This window comes from Pleurodeles waltl, chromosome 1_1, assembly GCF_031143425.1.
Source record: "Pleurodeles waltl isolate 20211129_DDA chromosome 1_1, aPleWal1.hap1.20221129, whole genome shotgun sequence".
NCBI lineage: Eukaryota > Metazoa > Chordata > Amphibia > Caudata > Salamandridae > Pleurodeles > Pleurodeles waltl.
The window spans coordinates 801,534,550-801,554,738 of record NC_090436.1 but is presented as its reverse complement, the minus strand read 5'-3'; the positions used below and the strand labels follow the sequence as shown (position 1 = coordinate 801,554,738).

The window sequence follows — 20,189 nt, the reverse complement described above, 5'->3', positions numbered from 1 at the left end:
ACATTCTTTAGGCTATAGGTGAGCGGAGAAGCAGTGTCAGGGGACAAACAATGAAGAGAAACAGCAGTTCTAACACTAAACAGTATGGAGCACCCGACAACCATGGGGACTACAAACAACTGGGGAGGCCTAAACAAGGGCATCCCACGTTTTTGTGCACATGTCAAGGGACCAGTCATACCACATTGTTTTTTTTTTCCATGGAGGTCAAGAACATCCCTGGGTTTCAGCTGTAAATACCCTACTAAAATAATCAGCTGCCACCAACTGGACTGTCATGGGCTAGTCATGGGGGCCGTACACATCCACAATAAAACCAGTAAATCTTTTGGTGGACTTCTATAACCCAACAGGGTCTAGGCCTCTGCTGGTGAATAACGAACAAGTTACTTAGCTTCGGTAATGCTTTTTCTGGTGGATACAGTATCTACCTGTGGATTCCTCACCTTCTGAATATTCCCATTGCACCAGCAATCGTTGGAATTCTTTTTTTTCTAGCTCTCCACGTCGATGAGCATGTCATAATGGAACGGCTCTGCACACAACTCTGTCAGACATAATCTGAGCCATAAGAAGTCCTCGCCAGTGTGCTGACGTCAGTTTCACCCACTTTATTTTGTGCCTTCGAGGGGAACGGGTGAACACCAACATTGCAACCACAGCATGTGCAAACTCAACTCAAGAATTTATATACATTTATTTATAAACACACATTCTGTATATACAATTTGCAACATATACAAAATATACACAAACATTTCCTTCTTAGTATATTCAGACAGGCAACGGGGAGGCAAGTGGGTCAGTGAGGAATCCACAGGTAGATACTGTATCCACCAGAAAAAGCATTGCCGAAGGTAAGTAACTTGTTCTTCTGATGGTACATCTACCTGTGGATTCCTCACCTTTTGAATAGAGTCCCAAAGCTTTCCTGCACTCGGAGGTGGGTGCCTGTCTACCTATACCAAGAAACCCTTAAGTACCAAATGGGTAAAATGGCTGTCCCTCCTCACATCAGAGTCCAAACAGTAATCTTATGCAAAAGTATGGAGGAAAGCCCAGGTTGCTGCCTTGCAAATATCAACAACTGGTACAACACAAGCTAAAGCCCAGGTAATAGCTTTAGCTCCTGTGGAATGAGCCATAATGCCCTCAGGAGGGTCTTTCTTTGAAAGTGCATAACATATCTTAAAGCAATTCATGACCCACCTTGACAATGTTTTTTTCTGGGCGCCTTTTCCCTTCATTTTGCCAAAGAATAGCTGATTGTCTGTCCTAAATTAGCTCGTCCTGTCCATGTAGAAACTCAACACTCTCTTTGGATCCAGGCGATGCAGACTTCCCCCTCCTTATAGGGATGGGGAGGAGGGTAAAAGGACGGACGGGTGATGGACTGCCCTAAATGAAAAGGAGTCACTACCTTTGGCAGGAAAGTGGCCCTGGTTCCTAAAACCACCTTGTTGGCTTGGAAAGTGGTAAACGGGGTTTTAAACTCAGAGCTTGCAGCTCACTAACATGTCTATCCAACGTGATTGCTATGAGAAAAACAGTTTTAAACGTAAGGAGCCTCAATGGGCAATTATGGAATGGTTCAAACGGTGTACCAATCAGGTAAGTTAAAACTAAATTTAAATCCCACTGAGGCATTATGAAAGGAGTGGGAGAAAACATATTAGTCAAACCCTTAAGAAAACCTACAGGAAACTTAAACAAAGAGGGTTGGTCAGGTAAACAAATAAATGCCAACAGTGCAGAGAGATAGCCCTTCACTGTTGCAACTGCGCCAAAGAAAGGGCAAATTGCAAAACATCAGATAAGTGGGCCTTTAAAGGATCCACATGCCTGCCCTCCCACCATTTGACAAACTTGGCCCACCTACTAGCATAGACAGTCTTGGTGGAGTGTCGCCTGTTCGATAAAATAACATCCAGCACTTCAGGGGGAAGAGAAAAGGAAATTAGGTTGCCCCGTTCAATCTCCAGGCATGTAGATGCAGGCTCTGAAGGTGCAGGTGTAGAACTGGCTCCTGCAACAGCGAGAGGAGGTCTGCCCTGTGAGGGAGACAGAGCGGAGGGCACAGAGGGAGTTGAAGAAGGTCTGTGTACCACAACCTTCTTGGCCAGTCCGGAGCTGTCAATATGACTTGGGCCTGGTCTTGGGGAATCTTCCTCAGAACTAAAAGAATCAAGGGTATGGGGGGAAATGCCATAGAGCAGCCGGTTGCACCAGCTCAACTGAAATGGTTCCCCCTCGTTCCCTGCACCGGATACTGACTGCTGCAGAACAACAGGCAGTGCGCGTTCTCGCAAGTGGCAAGCAGGTTTATCTGAGCCGTCCCCCATAAGTGGAAGACATGAAGAACTACCTCCGGATCAAGTTGCCACTCGTGGGTTGGCTGAAAAGCACCAACTGAGACTGTCCACATGTATGTTGAGAGCTTCAGACAAATGGTTTGCTACTATGCAAACCCGATGGTCCTGTGCCCGGGAACGGAGTTGTAGAGCCTTGCTGCTGAGAGGATACGACCAGACTCTTCTCTGTTTGTTGATGTACCACATTGCAGTAGTGTTGTCCGTCAAGACTTGTACCGACTGACTGCAAATGGAGGGGAGGAAGGGGTGAGAGCCAGACGTATGGCCTGCAACTCCAACAGATTGATATGAAACATCTGTTTTTCCGGAGGCCAAAGACCCTTGATCTCGAGATCCCACAGATGAGCAGCCCACCCTAGAATAGGAGCATCCATTATCACTGTGGTCATCAGAGGTGGTACGTAAAACGGCCTCCGTTGAGTCACGTTGCTGTCCACCCACCACCATTGAAGGTCAGTTGCAGTGCTTCCAGAGATCAATATAGACTCCTTGAGGCGTCCATTGTGTTGAAACAACTGCTTGCGGAGGGACCACTGGAGGGCCCTCATGTGCCAGCGTGCATGAGTGACCAACAGAATACAGGAAGCGAACAGACCGAGCAGACGCAAGACCTTTAGGACTGGGACAAGCAATTTATTCTGAAACATTTGACATCACAGCATGAATGTCCTGAATCCTTTGTGTTCAGTACCGCCCCTATGAACAGGATGCGCTGAGAGGGCTCGAGGTGAAAGTTGGGAACACTGATTGAAAACCCCAGACTGAACAACAGATACGTCTTCAATTTCAAGTGATGCTGCACCAACTCTGGAGACTTGGCTTTCAGCACCCAATCAACTAGGTAAGGGAAAAATTGTATTCCACACCTTCTGAGTTACGCTGCAACCACTGCCATCACCTTCGTGAAGACTTGAGGTGAGTAAGTAAGACCGAAAGGAAGGACCACAAACTGGTAGTGTTGCATTCCTACCGTGAAGTGGAGATACTTCCTGTGTGACTGCAGAATGGGGATGTAACAATACGCATCCTGCAAGTCGATAGAAACCATCCAGTCTTCCTTGTCCAGAGCAAGAAGCAACTGTGCTAGGGTCAGCATTTAGAATATTTCCAGTTAGAGGAACCTATTCAAAATCCTTAAGTCCAGGATGGGGTGCAAACGGCAATCCTTCTTGGGGTTAAGGAAATATCTTGAATAACATCCCTGGCCCATTTCCTGCTCTGGAACTAACTCCACTGCGCCCTTTAAAAGCAGATTTTTTACGTCCTGCTGAAGCAGCAGCCGATGTTCTTCCGAACACCAAGTTTGCTGAGTAGGGATGGGAAGGTGAAACTCCCAAAAGGGAAGGGCATACCCATTTCCTACAATGTCTAACACCCAACAGTCTGTTATTGACTCCCACTTTTGGAGGAAATTAATTAAACCCCCATGAGTAACACGTGCCCTTGAAAGGAGGGGGAACTAGGGTTGCTTCCCAGAAAGGTTTCCAGTGGATGATGAGGTGGAGGAGGAGGAAGGCTGATGGAGAGTACCACGCTGTCTAGGTCTTCCCCGACCTCTGTAGGATTTATAAAGGGGAATGACAGACTGCTGACTTTGGAATTGCTGCCACCAGTGAAAGGAATTGCTGAGGCCAAACCCCCTAAACCTACTGAAGGGCCTGTAGGTCGAGGAGAGAGACTTAAGTCCTACAAACTTGGAGGTAGCTTTACTCTCCTTAAACCTCTCTAAGGCAGTATCTGCCTTGGCTCCAAACAATCTGGAACCATCAAATGGTAGATTTATTAAGGTAGACTGTACGTCAGGGGAGAACTCAAACCCCCTAAGCCATGCATGTTTTCTGTTTGCAATTGAACTCTCCATGGCTCTGGCAACAGAGTCCGCAGTGTCCAGGCCCGATTGAATAACTTGTTTTGCTGCTGCCTGACTGTCCTGCAGCAGCTCCATAAGATGACCCTGCACATCATGCAGCATTTTGGGAATAACCTCCTTGGCTGAATCCATTAGTGCAGAGATAAACCTGCCCAGCAGGCATGTAGAATTCACCGATTTTTATGGCATACTTCCTGATGAAAAAATCTTCCTCGCCGACTCCATGTGTTTTGACTCCCTGTCTGCAGGAGTCGTGGGGAAGGACCCAGGTGCATCTTTGAATGAACATGAAGCCTGTACCACCAGGCTTTCAGGTGTTGGATGCTGACTCAAACTGTGGGTCACCTGCTACAGCTCTATACTTCCTGGCAATAGACTTGGAAGCTGCATGAGTAGTAACAGGTTTCTGCCACAGATCCAAGACTGGCTCTGACAAAGCCTCACTGAATGGCAGGAGAGGTTCTGATGCAGCAGAAGAAGAGTGAAGCACTTCAGTCAGAACGTTCGATTTTAGTTCTGTAGTTGGCAGAGGTAAGTCCAGAAGTTCTCCTGCCTTCCTGATTACCATGACATGAGGTAACCTCCAGAGGTTGTATACCCCCCAGGCGACAACAGTTCCCACTCAGGAGAAGTGACCAACCCACCTGCAACCTCAATACCTTCAAATTTGTGGGAAGACAAAATAATCTCTCCTGTCTCGAGGTCCTGCTGCCCTTCGAAGAACTGCTGCTCCTCCAAAAGCTTCACGGCTTCCATCCTCGACCTTAACCTGAATTCTAGCTGCGGAGCCAACAATGAATGCGCTGATGTCGAGTAAGCCTGTTGCAGCGCCGGTGAAGCCAGGGAGCTTATTCCAGGCTGATGTAGATTGACCTGATGCCTGAAGAGATCTGTCCGACGTCGGACTTGGTGCCGCTGGTGCAGACAACCCCTAAGGAGGTGGTATCTTTCTCGCCATCGTCCCCGATCATTGATAGGGAGTCGTAGGCAGGAGAGGCATGAAGGGAGACTGCCTATACTGCGCCGGGAAGCCTCGAAGGTTAAAGGCCAAAGGCCCCTTAGGGGCCCACAGTTGCACTAGAGGGGCCTTGGCTTTATTATAAATGCTATACATGGCATTTAAGAAGTTGGATGGGTCAGTTTCCGGGACCGGAAAGGCTGGATACTCCTGCTCCTGTTGTGGAAGCTGGACCTGACCTGACGTCTGTTCTTTTATCTCCTGAGCTGATGGAGTTACAGGAGAAAACTGTGCCACAGGACTCGACGGCGACACCAAGATTTCCACCAAAGAAAGTTGAGGAGGCGATAGTGTTTGACTCACTTCACACGCTGCCGAGACTTTAAAGCTGGAGACAAAGACCGAGGGCTGTCATCTCAGAATGAGTGACACCATGAGCTGTGGTGGCGGCGCTTCCTGTGCAAACTCGAAGACCTGTGGGACGATGACTCCTCTCGAGGCCTGAATCTTTGACAGCCTGCTTCTATTTTTTAGCTTTCACTACGAACAGTTTCACCTCTCTTTCTTTAAGTGCCTTCGAGCTCATGCTTTGGCATTAAGAGCATCCCCTGACATCATGGTTAGAACTTAGGCACCAGAGACAGTTTTCGTGAGAGTCAGTAACTGACATGTGACCGCCACACTCTCTACAAGGCCCAAAGACTGACTTCTTCGGCAGCGACATTATTGCATGAAGAAAAGCTCGACAAAGAAGCTCTTTAATACAGTGTAACCACCTAGAGAGGCAGAAAAACCGCTAGCGTTGAAGGTACAGAAAAAAAGGGACTGATGTCAGCATGCCAGGGAGGACTTCTTAGGGCTCCAATGACATCAGAAGGAGTCGTATGTGGAGCCGTTCCATTGTGATGTCCTCATCGACATGGAGAGCTAGAAAAAAAATACTTAAATTGCTGGTGCAATGGGAGTATTCAAAAGGTGAGGAATCGTTAGATGTATCCATCAGAAATAATCATTTTAGGATCTTGTCAGGAGACTCCTGGCACCAGAAAACATACACCACCAGAAAACATACTGAGTCTGCCAAAATGATGAAATGGGGAGCAGGTTGTCACATGGTCATAGTGTCAGGGACATTCAACCATTTAGCCATGAAAGAGGGCATAGCCCCCATCCCGCTATGAACAATCAGGGGCCCTGCAACCTCAGCAATAAACAGAACAGGCATTTTCAGTACAGAAAGTGGTCGATTCCAGCAATGTTGGTGCTGGGATAGTGCCGCCACCTTGTTTCATGAACAACAAAAAAACAACACAACAAACAATAATGACCAACCTGCTTAAGCTAAAATATAATAGACATTGGGCCTGATTTAGATTTTGGCAGACAGGTTACTCTGTCACATATAAATTCAGTTATTTCCTATGGGACTTACATTTTGGCAGACAGGATATCCGTCACTGTTGCAATGGAGTAACCCATTCGTCCGAAATCTAAATCAGGCCCATTATGTTACAGATATTCTCAATTGCAATATGCAGGGTTCCCTTTTGTGGAATATGATTCTCAACTGAGAGGCTACAGAAACAGAAGGAACAACAATATAAAACACACTTGGGTAAATCATACATTCAATTGGTGGCAGCCCCAGTGTCTAGCCAGACTGTTGAGAATAACAATGGTCTAGGTGTTTCTCATCTATCCAAACTTTCTCTGCGGCTACTTGTGCACATGTAAGCTATTTTTAAACCCACATCCCATCTTCAAAAGGTTTGCTATCCCAAACCTAACCAGCTTCACCCTTAGCGTGGGAAGCCACATAGACCACAATGTTGTATTATATTTAGTTATTTTGTGTTTTGTTAAACCATACTTATAAAGGACAAGTACACCAAAAGGTTTCATAACGCTAACACAGGCTTCTCCAACAAGTAGCTTGTGAGCTACTGGTAGATCTCTTGTGTGCAGCACACTATACTGATATAGGGCCTCAATACATGTTTGGCCGTCCCATGATGGGACAGCCAAACTCATGGGGAGGTGATACCCTGAAACCAGTCCTGGGATGCTTGTTTCTGGTCCAGGGAGGATCTGGCCTGGCAGTTCGTGCTGGACTGTTCCCATGTGGAGCATTGTCAAGGCTGATTTGTGTATGGATGGGCACAACTGGGGTGGCGTGGTGAGCAAAAGAATTGATGGATTAAACCGAGATCTGACTGGGGTGAATGTTTGATTGGTTCCGCATTCCGTCCATCATTTGTGTTTAACTCATGGGGAGGATGCCACTACCATAACGGTGACGTTCCGTACGAGTGTATTATAATTTTCCCACCGGGCTGACTGGAGGAAACACTGTAAAATGCGTCCCCATCAGGCTGTCCCTTAAGGGAGCTGAGGCCAATATCCTAACACTCAGCACCGTCGGAATGCTCACTGTCTGCAAATCAGACAGTGTGCATTCCGAAGGTGCTGGGCCGGTGGGCCTCTGCACTGCCCACACCATGGTAGTGGGCATTACATGGGCCCCCCTGTGGCTAGCAGAAAAAGGGGTTTAATCAGGTAGGCGGAGCAGAGTTCAGCGCCGCCATGGCTCATTGCAAGCCAGACCACCATCATGCCATCGAGAACCAGGCTCCTGGAGGGGATGGTGGTCCTTTGCTGGTCCGACCACCAAAGTCATAATTTGGCAGTAGGACCGTGGTGGTCTGACCGCCAACATGAGTTTGGCGGTCTCATGACTGCCAAATTCGTAACAAGGCCCATAGATGTCTTTTTCCCTGGCTAAATTAATATATCTATATAATACTTGAAAACTGTGTGTTTGAGATGAAAATGTGTGTATTTTCAGAACTCATATGCTGAGTTTTAGCGAAAAATTGTGACATTGCCAAAATATATTTAAAGCTGATATTTTAGTGAGGGGCATTTGGGAAATGTATTACCTATATAATTACCTTGATGAAAGGAATGTATGATGGAACAATGCATGCGGGAACCACACATGCCTCTACACTGCGGTCGGAGCAACAACTGTGTTGTTTCCACGCAGGCTTTTACCACACATGCCTTTACAAAAATGTTTCATTGTAAGAGCATGCCTAGTAAAGGCATGTGTGGGAACGGCATGAGTGGTTACTACCCCAACCCCCACCTGCCCTGAAAACAAAACTACCCCAACCCCCCCACCCGCCCCTTAAAATCAAAATTACCCCTACCCCCTACCCGCCCTAAGGCCCAAAAGTACCCCACACCTAATACTTAAACTACCACGACCCCTAGCTGCCCTAAAAATAAAACTAACCCCACCCCCACCCCTAAAAACCAAACTACCCTGACCCCCCCACCGGCCCTAAGAACAAAACTATCCCAACCTTCTCACCAGCACTAAAAACAAAACTACCCCATCCCTAAAAACAAAACTCCTCTGATCGCCCCACCCTGCCCTTAAAAATTGAACTACCCAACACCCCCTACCCACCCTAAACCCTAAAACCTCCCTGACCCCACCCTATAAACAACCGACCCCCCACCAGCCCTAAAAACAAAACTACCCCAACCCCCTTCCCACCCCTAAAATCAAAACTACCCTGACCCCCCAACCTGTCCCTGAAACAAAACTACTCTGACCCCCTCCCGCCCCTAAAATCAAAACTACACCAATCCCCCCACCCCTAAAAACAAAACTATCCCGACACCCTCACCCACCCGGAGCCCTAAAACTCTCCCCTAACCCCCTATTCGCCCTAAAAACAAAACTACCCTGACACCCCCAACCCTAAAAACAAAACTACCCTGACCCCCCAACCCTGCCTCTAAAAACAAAACTGCCCGACCACCCCAGCCACCCTAAAAATAGAATTACCTCGACCCCCAACCCCTGTCCTTATAAAAAAAATAGCCCAACCCCCCCACCCCACGCCCTTTCTCCCCCTCACCCCCAACAACTACCCCCAACACTGCACGACCCCCACCCTAAGCCCTACCCTTAAAAATAAAACCCAAACACCCCGTCACCCCACCCCTAAAAAAAAATAGCCCAACCCCCCACTCCCACCCCAAGCCCTTTATCCACCACCCACCCCTAAAAACTACCCTCCTACCCTGCCCCAACCCCACTTACCTGAATGCGTCTCTCCCGGTCCACTCTGCCTTTTTCTCTACCTTAACCATGCATATGCATAGTTCAGCACATGCGTGGAAGGCAGAGAAAAAGCCATGTGTTGTTCTGGCATGCGTGGATACGCTTGCATGGGAAAGGTCTGCGTTGTTCAGGACGTTTCCCTGATGAAAGTGACATTGCATCTATGGCTGTTAAGTATTGGCCATGTAGAAGCATCCCATATTATTGCTTGCGGGCAAACCTGCCTGATGTGCTGAGGTGATCAGTGCTGATAATCATTCATGAGTTGGCCACTACTGTAATCTTGTTTGACATGGTCAATATTACTACACTAATACTAGTAGCTCGGGTGATTTTTATTGAACATAAGTAGCTCTTATTACAGAAAAGGTTGGAAAACCCTGCACTACATGTATCTAATGCACAAACCAGCCAGTTGTAGCTTGCAGGCAGGCCTATGGGACAACTCATCCTTAGGGCAAGCCGGGTCAAGTGTATTTACACACATCTGTGGCAGACACATACAATACAAATTATTTAAATAACATAGCATTTCCTCTAGGAGCCACATTGCACCATGATACTAACTTAGCATGTAGAGAATGAAAAACGCAGACTGGAGAGCAGTGATCCCTGTCATATGCCTCATGAGGATGATTCCACTGAGCCATTTTTTATGTTTTGAATATTGTTGGAAAATAAGGATTAGATCCAAGCTAAGGCAGTTCCAAAACATGCCAGCTCAATTTTGCAGCCTTACCAGAAAGATTCTATGGTCCACTGTGTCATAAGCATTGGAGAGGGTAAGGAAAATAAAGGCTTTGTGGTCTTCACCCAAGCAGAGAAGATGTTTCATGAAAACTGAAGCAAATTGGGTGCCCCTGGTATGTCGGCATTTTGACTGGAGAACATGGAGAAGCTGGGTCTGGTCCACACGTCTTACCTTACAATGACCTTGGTGAGGGATGATGTCTTAAAGATTATTTGCTCACTTATTTGCCAGGATCTTCAGATCTGCTGAATATGTTTTTCAGGAACTGAATAATTGTGGCATATTTTAGAAGGATAATACTGACTCCCTGGGACAGGAAGGTGTTAGCACATTTGTGACATCACTAATGAACAATGAGAGAATTGTTTAACAGATGAGGGCGGGGCTTGGTTATATAACTAAGGTAAATCTGTTTCCCTTTGAGGCCAGTTTCAGAGCCTCATCAGCTTCCAACAGTTCGAGGCTCATGAGAATGGTTTGAGGCACTGGGGGACGGGTGCAGTATAACAGATGGTATAGGGCTGTAAAGTTGGATGATGCTAATTTTGGACAAAAAAATCCAGGAGTTTTTCACAATATTGGTGTGAAGTGCAGGGTGTTTCCTTGAAACTTGCAATTGGTGTGAAGTGCAGGACAGTTCTTTAACGACGCTGAAGATTTCCTTAATCATTTAGAGACCTTGTACATGAATGTTGTAAATTAAGACTTTTTTGGCACTCTTTATGTCACTATGAAGGCCTTTTTGTACATCTCCTAAGAGAGGGGCTATTTTCAGTTGAAAGAGACGTGCAACTTACACTACCGGTTGAGAGTGGCTTGCTCCACTGGCACTTTGCTGAACCATTTTCTGTGGATTTAATGCTGACTTTACGGGTTTTTGTTTTGGCTGTGGCCAACTAGCAGGGAGCGGTGAATGTACTGTGACACAGATTGTCCAGAAAGGCTTCAGAGCCATCTGAGTTGAGAAGGTTAGTTGTAGGTTACCTCAAACTCTTCTGTGCCGACATATATGTAGCACCTGGGTAGCATAATTGCATATCTCTTTTTTGCGACCAAAAGCAAAGCAACTCTACACACCTAGTCTCCTAATCCGTTCGTGTACATCATATGCAATAATCTGGCATGAATGGTGCAAACGTGATTATGTCAAACCTAAAAAAGTATCTAACTCAAGATGAGCTGAATGCTAATTGTAGTTGAAAACCAAGACTCGGATACCAGCCACGAAAAGGGTGTGTCATTTATTTGCAAAGTGGAAGCTGTCCAGGGGAAGTTCCCGAACCATAAATGTTGGCTGTTGGCATTGGATTTAGCACAAAGTGGTGCGGATGACAGCTGCATGCTCTCTCCATTGCCCTTTGCATGCCAATCATATTTTTTGATTACAGGTTCTTTGCCTTCAAGGGGCTCATTCCCGAAGTGAAATAGATATGTGGTACTTACGACATTTTACTGAAAACAAGGGCCGCCAAAAGTCCCACCTAAGCATGATGGACATACAATCAAAATCTAGGTTGGTCCAGAAAATGGCACTTATTTTTTTAACCTGGGTTGTTATCTTTTGGGAAAATTACATGCCAGGATCTGCTCAGTTTTGTTTATATATCTAGATGATCAATATTGCATAACAGAGGTTTCTTTTTACAATGTAAAGCAATTCACGTCTGTTTCATAAGTTTCATTACATTCTCATTTGGCAATAGGATGTCCAGATTTCTTCTGTGTATAGGTATCCCACAGCACAGAAAATACAACCTCGAATGCCACTTTGAATGGAACAGGAGTATTTACTTGCCAGGTAGGGTCTTGAAAGTTCCTGCAAATAAAACCGTGTACTACTAAATGGAACAAGCAGACCAGGGAACGCCCCTGGCTTTTTGGTGTAAAGACAGGAATGATGTACAAAGTAGGTCAAGCATAAAAAGGGATAGAAGGCCTATTTATATATTATTATAAATGTATATACATATATTAACATTGAATGCAAAACAGTTGCCATTTAATTTAGTCTTATATGCAGTCACCAACCTCCCGTGGAAGTCTGCATCCTACACAGTAAGACAAAAGAAGTAAAGGCAACAAAAATACCGCACTAATGCCAAAAGGTCATTGTTAGAGATGTCTGACATGAATTGTAGTGAGACTGCTTTCTCAATGATTCTACTGAGGAAGGGTTGTCTAGAGACCAACCTTAAGATCTAAAGCCTTAAGGCCCCCAAGCCCCCCTTAGCTGCTGCATAATTCTTGCTCCTATCTTCGCCTTGTTTTTTCCCCAGTCCTTTTTAATGCCTTTCCTTTGCTTTTCCCTCACTCTCGCTGCTTTCTGCTTGCTTCCCCCGTTTTGTGTGTGCCTTCTCCTTGCTTTTTCCTCATTTTCACTGCTTTCATCTTGCTTTTTCCCATTTTTTTTGTGTGCCTTCCCCTCGCTTTTCCCTTATTTTCACTGCTTTCTCCTTGCTTTTTCTCCCGTTTTTTTGTGCAGCTTCCCCACACAACTCCAGACCACCACCTCACTTCCTGAATTCCGAAGGGCTCTCACGATCAGGGTGTTCAAATGAGCCTTCAGGACCTGTAGTTGCCTGAAAACTCTGTCACGTCATTAGCCACATTACAAATCTTGATTGATTGATTCATTGAAAGTCAGGAAGACAGAGTGAATTATTCTGTGCCCTGATGGAGATGCCGCCCACCAAATTGAGAAATGTCTGGCAAGCAGGCAGTTATTTCTTAATGTATTGCCAGGAACTGCCGTCACAGCGGTTCCTGTCAATGCTTATTGAAGTTTTGTGCAAGGCTGCTTTAACATGAGGCAGCCTTGCCAAAACTGGTCTCTTTTCTATCTTCAAAAAATGAAAATCCTGAAAAAGGATTTTCTTTTTGAAAATAAAAAATAAAATGCTCCCCTTCCTATGGGAGTCCTCTCCAATGGCGAGGGGAGCATTTACCAGTTTTCACTGCTCCTTGCTGCCAGTGTTTAGGTGCTTTGGTCAGCCCATATTCAAATCGGGCAGGCGGACTTTTATCTTGGTGGTGCATATACTCTAGCACCAAAGCAATGGAGTACACATACCGGTATCTATAAATCAGGTCCTAAGTTTGCTTTTTGAGTAAGGGGTGATTTCAGTGCAGATGAAAGAATTTCTTTCTGAGAGGAGTCATTTACTGTTTTGAGTATTAGTAGAGCAATAGCTTGGGCCCCAAATGCATTGCTTTTCTATCATCTACATTCAATGATGGGTTAGTTGACATACTAATCTAGTGTATATTTTGTATTTCGAGGTTTTTGAATCAATATCACTCTGATGTTTCTTTTACAATTTCCAGCTGGAGGTCTAGGTTTCTGCCACAGATTACTGATTTTTTAATATCTGGTCTTGGACGAAGTTGGTGATTTTGGACCAGTATGAAAAAAACTATTTGGGGCGATATGCTACTCCATAAATCTGACTCTTTTAAAATTTGGATTTATTGGCAATCATCTTATGTTTCTGAATTTGCCAAGTAAGTTCTCAGCTTTTAGTGCCTCAGGGATTTGTCATTTTGGTGAGATAATTTCAAACTTTCTGGTGATCGATTTTCTTGTGTTCAGATCTTTGTTATACCAGGAAGTAGAAGGCTTTTTGTAAAGACTTTGTACTCAAGACAAACTTGTTGATGATATTATGTGTTAAGGAATTATGAAAGCTAACAAGATCTTATTTAGAGAGTGGCCTATCCATGTCTTAAGTCAAGGATCTAAGTTGTTCCAATTGTTGAAGGAGAGATTGTTGGTTAGATGTCTCCTCCAATGTCAGCATTGGATGCTCCAGTTTGTGAATCTAAAGGGGAAATGGTAATGCATGGTTATCAGTCCTTTCTAATAAGATGGGCTCCTCTGTAGTTACGGGGTCGTACTTTTTTATGAAATGGGAGCTTTATTAGTTGAGTGGGATCATAAATTCCTGATATCTCCAGGTTTAAGAGCCACTGGGTTTTATCGATTTTCAAGGATAAAGTATCCAGAAAGATTTTGGGAGAATAGTAGGATAACATACAAGGTGTATTTGGAAAACACACACTAACTCTAAAGGTTATCTTGGGGATGAAATAACAGATGTTTTTTGTTGCCCAACTGACTGTACTACTTAATATCGGTCCCAGAATATCGTGGTACAAGAATATCGAGGCCAGAATAATGAGGAAGAAATTATCAAAACGTGAGTGTATATGGGGAAGTATATATTTACCATCTACTAACTCCACATCTATATATCTTGTAGAATATATATCTCGTAAATACATATGTGGGGTTAGATATAGAAAATCTAGAAATCTAGGCTTACTCGTCTATTGAAATTTTTTCAATATTTTTTCCTCAATACTAAATCCCATTTACATACTGGGGTCGATATTGAGGGTGTCCAAAAACCCAACTCAAGGATATTCATTTTTATCAACCTAAGAAGGATGTAAGGTGGAGAGGGCCTGTAAGGATTTGAACCTGTGGCATGAGGTCAAACACAGATCCCTGCAGTAGATGTATAAGCCCACTATGCCACCAGAACCAGATATCATGAAGAGGGTAATTTCACTCTAATAAGAAAAAAGAAGTATGGCCAGTAGGGTGGTAGATTGTCTGCAAGCATAAAGGTTTCTAGGTGCAAGGATGCTTCTAACTGCCATCATACAAAGGAGGTGTACAACGGTGAGCTAGGAATCCACATTCCCATGAGGTTTTGAGTGTTAGTGCGAGGCCTCCCAGTTTCATTGGATCTGTCTTTGTGGAGAAAGGCATAACCATTCGGAACATAAGGACATCTAATGACAGAGGTGAGAAAGCAGAGAACCAAGATTAAGTGAATAAGCATAAGTCCCAATTGAGACTTCATATATAGTCTACAGTTTTAGGTGCATGACCTTGGGTGGATCTGGCGTTAATTGACATGTTGTTCTAAGATGGTATTTAGCGATGTGGAAGTGCATTGCATAGGAGAGGTTTTTATATAGACTGGGTTTTAGGTAGCGGCCATGCCATTGTTTGGCTGGTCTGGTTTATTTGCTTAGAAAGCACAGGAATGCAGTCTTCAGAGTGTTTGGAGACCCAAACTACTGGGTGTGGAGCTGTGTAGTAGCAGGGGAAGGCAATGTCTAAAACGTTGTTATACCAAAGTCAGCAGGTATCAGTAAGGGGCTTCTAAAAGAGACAACTAATAGTGGTCTCAATTAGGCCTGGGCAGAATAATTAATTCTGACAGCGGAATCTTTGGTAGCGTGGAATTATTCTTAAATTCCACTGCTCCACCGGGAGGAGTAATATGCAGTAATTTATTTGTTTAATTCTAAGAGGGCTGGAAGAGGGAGCCATCCATCTATGTTTAAAAATCACTGCAGATTAAAGTTTAATCTGCAATGGTTTTTAAATATAGAGGGATTGCTCCCTCTGCCACCCTATTTAGAAACAACTACAGCAGTGCACACCCCTCGATGCCCTTACATACTCTACAGGAGTTATTGCAGAGTATGTAAGGGCATCCAGGGGTATGCACTGATATTCAGTGGTTTCTAAACTTTAGAAGCCACTGCATACCATAAGGCAGAGGTGCCCTTACATACTATGCACTAATCCCGTAAGAGTACATAAGAGTGCCGAGTGGTGTTTGGCTGCATTATATTCTTAGCGCAAAATGCATCCTCGCATCCATTTTTGGACGTTATTCTGCATTTTGCACTAATAAAATAGTGTCAAATACCCACTCAGCCACACCTTCAGAATTCCGCGAAATCTCATGGAAATCTAATGTAATTCTGCAGAATTTCACAGCATCAAATTCAACCAGTTCTGTGCACCCCTAATATCAATATCCTATTGTTGATATTTAGATCAAACAGCCTGCGGAGAGAGTACATTAACTCCTATGACTGCCAGGTGGCAGTGGAATTACTTTGCAAGAGGTCCAACACCAGTACGTCACATGATTTGAGGAAATTAGTACTTTTTTCATATTGTTCAGGAGTTGGCCTCATTATCAGGGTTTCATTATATTTTTTTCTAAACATTGTATACCTTCAGTATCAGAATTAAGGTCACAAGACTGTATTCAAAGATCAGATATTCACTATTCCAGAAGACGGACCCTTGGAGGGATGGTGAACATGTGGACTTTGATAGAGCCATGAAGAGTGTCATACTTGACAGAAAGTCACACTAGATAACTGCCACCTACTAGTGCTTCATGTGCAAGAGAAGATGCAGCATGATGAAGGGAAATTGTAAGATGGCTTGAGTTCAGGTTACAGGTAAATGGAAGGAGCGATTCTCTAGCTAGATAGAAAGCCACACTTTTATGTCGCACATAAATGGAGGCTAGATGTAGGAGGATTAGCAGAGCGATGAAGAGCACCTGTAAGATGACTACGTTTCAGGCTCTGAGCAAGAGAAAGGAATTAATGGTCATTCTGGATCGACAGCTGAACTTGTATGTTGCAGGTTGCTGAGACTTAAAGTAGTGAACAAGAAGTCAAGGTTAGTGGTCTGGTCTACTAAGGACGATGAGGGCAGTTAACTCGGGCCTGCATCCCAGAGGCCAGGAAATGCGTTTCAGTGCCTGCATTGAGTAATATTATTCTCCTCATGCAATATGCTTTGCAAATGCTACAAACCTGAGGGCAGTCTTGAGCATTACTGCTCCAGGTGGAATGCCACAGGAGAGGGGACCTGTAGAGGTTGTCCTGGGAAGGAAGCAGGCTTCTATTAGTGACCAGGTACCATCTATTGTAAGTTGTGATGAAGAAGCAACCCAACAGAGATCAGTGTGCACAAATAATGGTCGAAGTAGTGCGGCCCCTCAATTTAGCTAACCTGCCGTTAAACAAGTAGATGAGCAAGGTGGCTAAGGGAGAAAAGGCACTATCACCCCCATCACCATTTTCCTACATACAGACTTTAGCCATGATTTTTGGTCCAATGGTTTCCATGTCTACACTTACAGTGATGCATCCAAGAACACCTTGAGTTAGGAGGTGCCCTGGGTGTCAGGGGGTCATGTTTCTTTCAACTTTCAGTGTATGAAGGAACCAGGACTGAACATGATCAAATCTGCATAAGACTGACAAGAAAAAAGCAATGAATCTGATGGCAGTGACAATCTCTAGGTTCCCATTTTCTGACTAGAGGAAACAGTCATGTGCCCCATGAACCTGCAGCAGTGCTGGATATTTTTAAAGATTGGTCTGAGTTCACTCTGAAACCAATAATCATGACGGTCTGCATACATGCCATACATGCCAACAGACCCGCTTCAGGCATAAGATTTCCTGTTTTAAGCCTAAAATGGCTTTATTTTAGCTGCTTCCCACATACAACCTCTTCCATTTCAACGTAAGACAGTGGGGAAAATAAATTCTCCCAATTTTGTTTTCAAAATCTCCCACCATTCCAGGTTCAACATCTTGGCATGTGTCTGTCTAGCACTTATGGATAGAAATAATACAATAACTCTTTCCTTGCATAACTTCAGAAACAAGAGGCAGTAAGAAGTAAGGGGACATATAGCCTCCAGGCTTGCCCTAACTTGTTATTTTAGTTTTAGAGCCTCTTAATATGTTTTAGCTAATTTCCAACTTATTCCATATGCACCAGCATGCCTTATTATCGGACTTTAGAAGTTTGTTTCCATTACACCTCTTCTTCATGATCTCCAGGGATAATGGCCGTTGTTTGTCTAACAGGCCTCTATTATTATTATTATTATTATTACACAGATTTGACAGCGCATAGGTACCCGAAAACGGTTTCCAAGCATTATGCCCCTCCCAATACTTCGTCAAGCCTTCGCTACGACAGAAGATTGAAGCAAAAAAAGTTTTAAACTGTTTGCGAAAAGCCGATAGAGAAAGACATGCTCTCTTAGAAAAACATAAGGAGTTCCATAGTGTAGAACCTAAGTAGAAAAAAGCTTGACCTTCTAGATAGGACTTTCTTACTTTTGGAATTACAGCAAGATCGAAATTGCTGGAGCGCAAAGAACGCTTAGGTTTATACAGTGATACCATGGATCTGATATAGACAGGCCAGAATTAGATAAACATTTATACATGCAGCATAGTGCTTTAAATTGCACTTGTCATTTAATTGGTAGCCCGTATAGATCATGGACGTAAATTGGGGGGTTTGGGGGATGTAGTAAACATCTTGCAGCAGTGTTTTGCACTATCTACAGCCACGTAAGCAAGACCTCCAGAACACCTAGGTAGAGAATATTTCCATAGTCAAGCTTGGAGATAATTAAGGCCTGGATTACTGTGCTTTAGACTGAGACAGGAAGACAGCCAAGAATTTTCCTGAGCCATCTTAGAATACCAAAGCAGATCTAGGCAGTCTTGGTAATCTGATCACTCATAGACAACCTGTTGTGAAGCCAAAAAACCAAGATTCTTGACCACAAGTACTCGAGTAGAAGGAGCATCCATAGCTTCAGGCAACAGATGGAATCCCCAAAGGTGGGCGAGGTTGCCCACCAACAGAACCTCAGCCTTATCCCCATTCAGTTTAAGGGAGCTGGCATTCATCCAAGATGAAATTTCAGTATGACAGATGTTTAAAGACTCAACACTCTGAATCGCCTGAAATGACAGGAACACCACAATCTGGATGTTGTTGGCATATGAAAAGAGTGTGAGACCGCAGCTTATCACAATATCTGCAACTCTAACGGTTCATTATCACAGTTTTCTTAATGCTGGAAGACACTCTATGTGCCTTCTCATCCCTCTGATCAGCACAGCCCGACTGCTCGCAGTGGTAACAGGAAAGCAGAAGATACTTTTCCCCATTAATACCCATTTTGCGAAATGTCTTTCATCTTCCTATGATAACTGTTCATATTCGTCATTTTCAAGAAAAATCTAACAACTTTTAATCCAGATAGTTTTTGACCTTGGGAGTCATTATTTCCACTTTAACCCTGTTCCAGTAAGCAAATCAGTCCACTTAGCAACAAGAACATATATAGCTATATCATGGTGCACAATTGGATAAGCATTCGATTATTTGAAAATTACCAATTTACAGTGCACCTGGCGTCAAGGGACATTTATGAAGCACAGAGTAATGGACACACTGGACAATTGGGAGGATGGCTGCTCAAAGTAGGGCATGTCTTGGTATCCCTTCCATATAATACAACTAGTGCATGCACAGATTACAGGAACTCGGCAAAAGCCCCTGGAGGACACCTACCTCCCCTAGTACAAATTTACTGACGGCATCAGTCTGCTGTAATTGCAAAATAGTGCAGTAAATGAGTCCCCGAAAATGAGATTGGCACTGATATATAGGTGTTCTTAGAAAAAGGGAACCTCCACATAAAGGACTCCATGAACATGCACCAATAAATATACATACTATCCAGTGAGAAACATGGATTATTCCCATTACTCACGCATAGAAGTCGCTGTTTTGCACGGTTGGACGTTAAAAGATTCTTCACTCTCTCATGAATGGACTCCCAGGTATTTGACTGATCTTTCTCTAGCCTGTTAATAGACACAGCAAAAAGTGTTTTGTTTTAGATTAACATTTGCATGCATGCCATGGCAATCAAGTAATCAAGTAAGCATGTTAACAATGAAACACAATACAAAGAAAATAGCATTTTGGTGCGTTACCTACATCTGATCGTGCACAAAAGCAAAGAAACATATGCGGCTCATATTCTTTAAAAATATATACATAAGGCCAACCATACCTTGCTGTCAATTCTTTAACTTCAGCCAAATGCAATGCAAACTCGTGACTGTCTTTTTACTAGTAGACTTGTCAAATTTGTGCCAAAAGTATCAATTTCAGCAGGCCTTCAGCAGTACAGCAGGCATTGAAAGTTTTTCCGAGGACTGCCATGCTTAATGTGCTACCTATCAACGTTTTTGTTCTTCAAAACAAAACCCCCAGAGCTGGAGTTTGTTATTCAAAAATACAGAAAAGGTCCTAACATGCTTGGAGTTTTCTCCAAGCGGTTTGGGGTAATTCCCTGACTTTCCTGGTCAAGCTAGTTAGGCGTTTCCTTGAGCCTCAAACAGGAAAAAAGCACGTCAGAACATTTGCCCTAGATATGGTGGACGGT

General features: G+C 44.0%; 1 protein-coding gene across 3 annotated transcripts in view; it reads right to left on the bottom strand.

The window, feature by feature from the left end:
- SPATA6L (spermatogenesis associated 6 like) overlaps positions 1-20,189 on the bottom strand; it is a 323,488-nt gene that overhangs the window by 45,206 nt on the left and 258,093 nt on the right. For all 3 annotated transcript variants that reach the window (XM_069228344.1, XM_069228336.1, XM_069228326.1), the window contains one exon: positions 19,509-19,602. In XM_069228344.1, the coding sequence (XP_069084445.1) occupies positions 19,509-19,602 (94 nt within the window). The remainder of the gene's footprint in view (positions 1-19,508; positions 19,603-20,189) is intronic.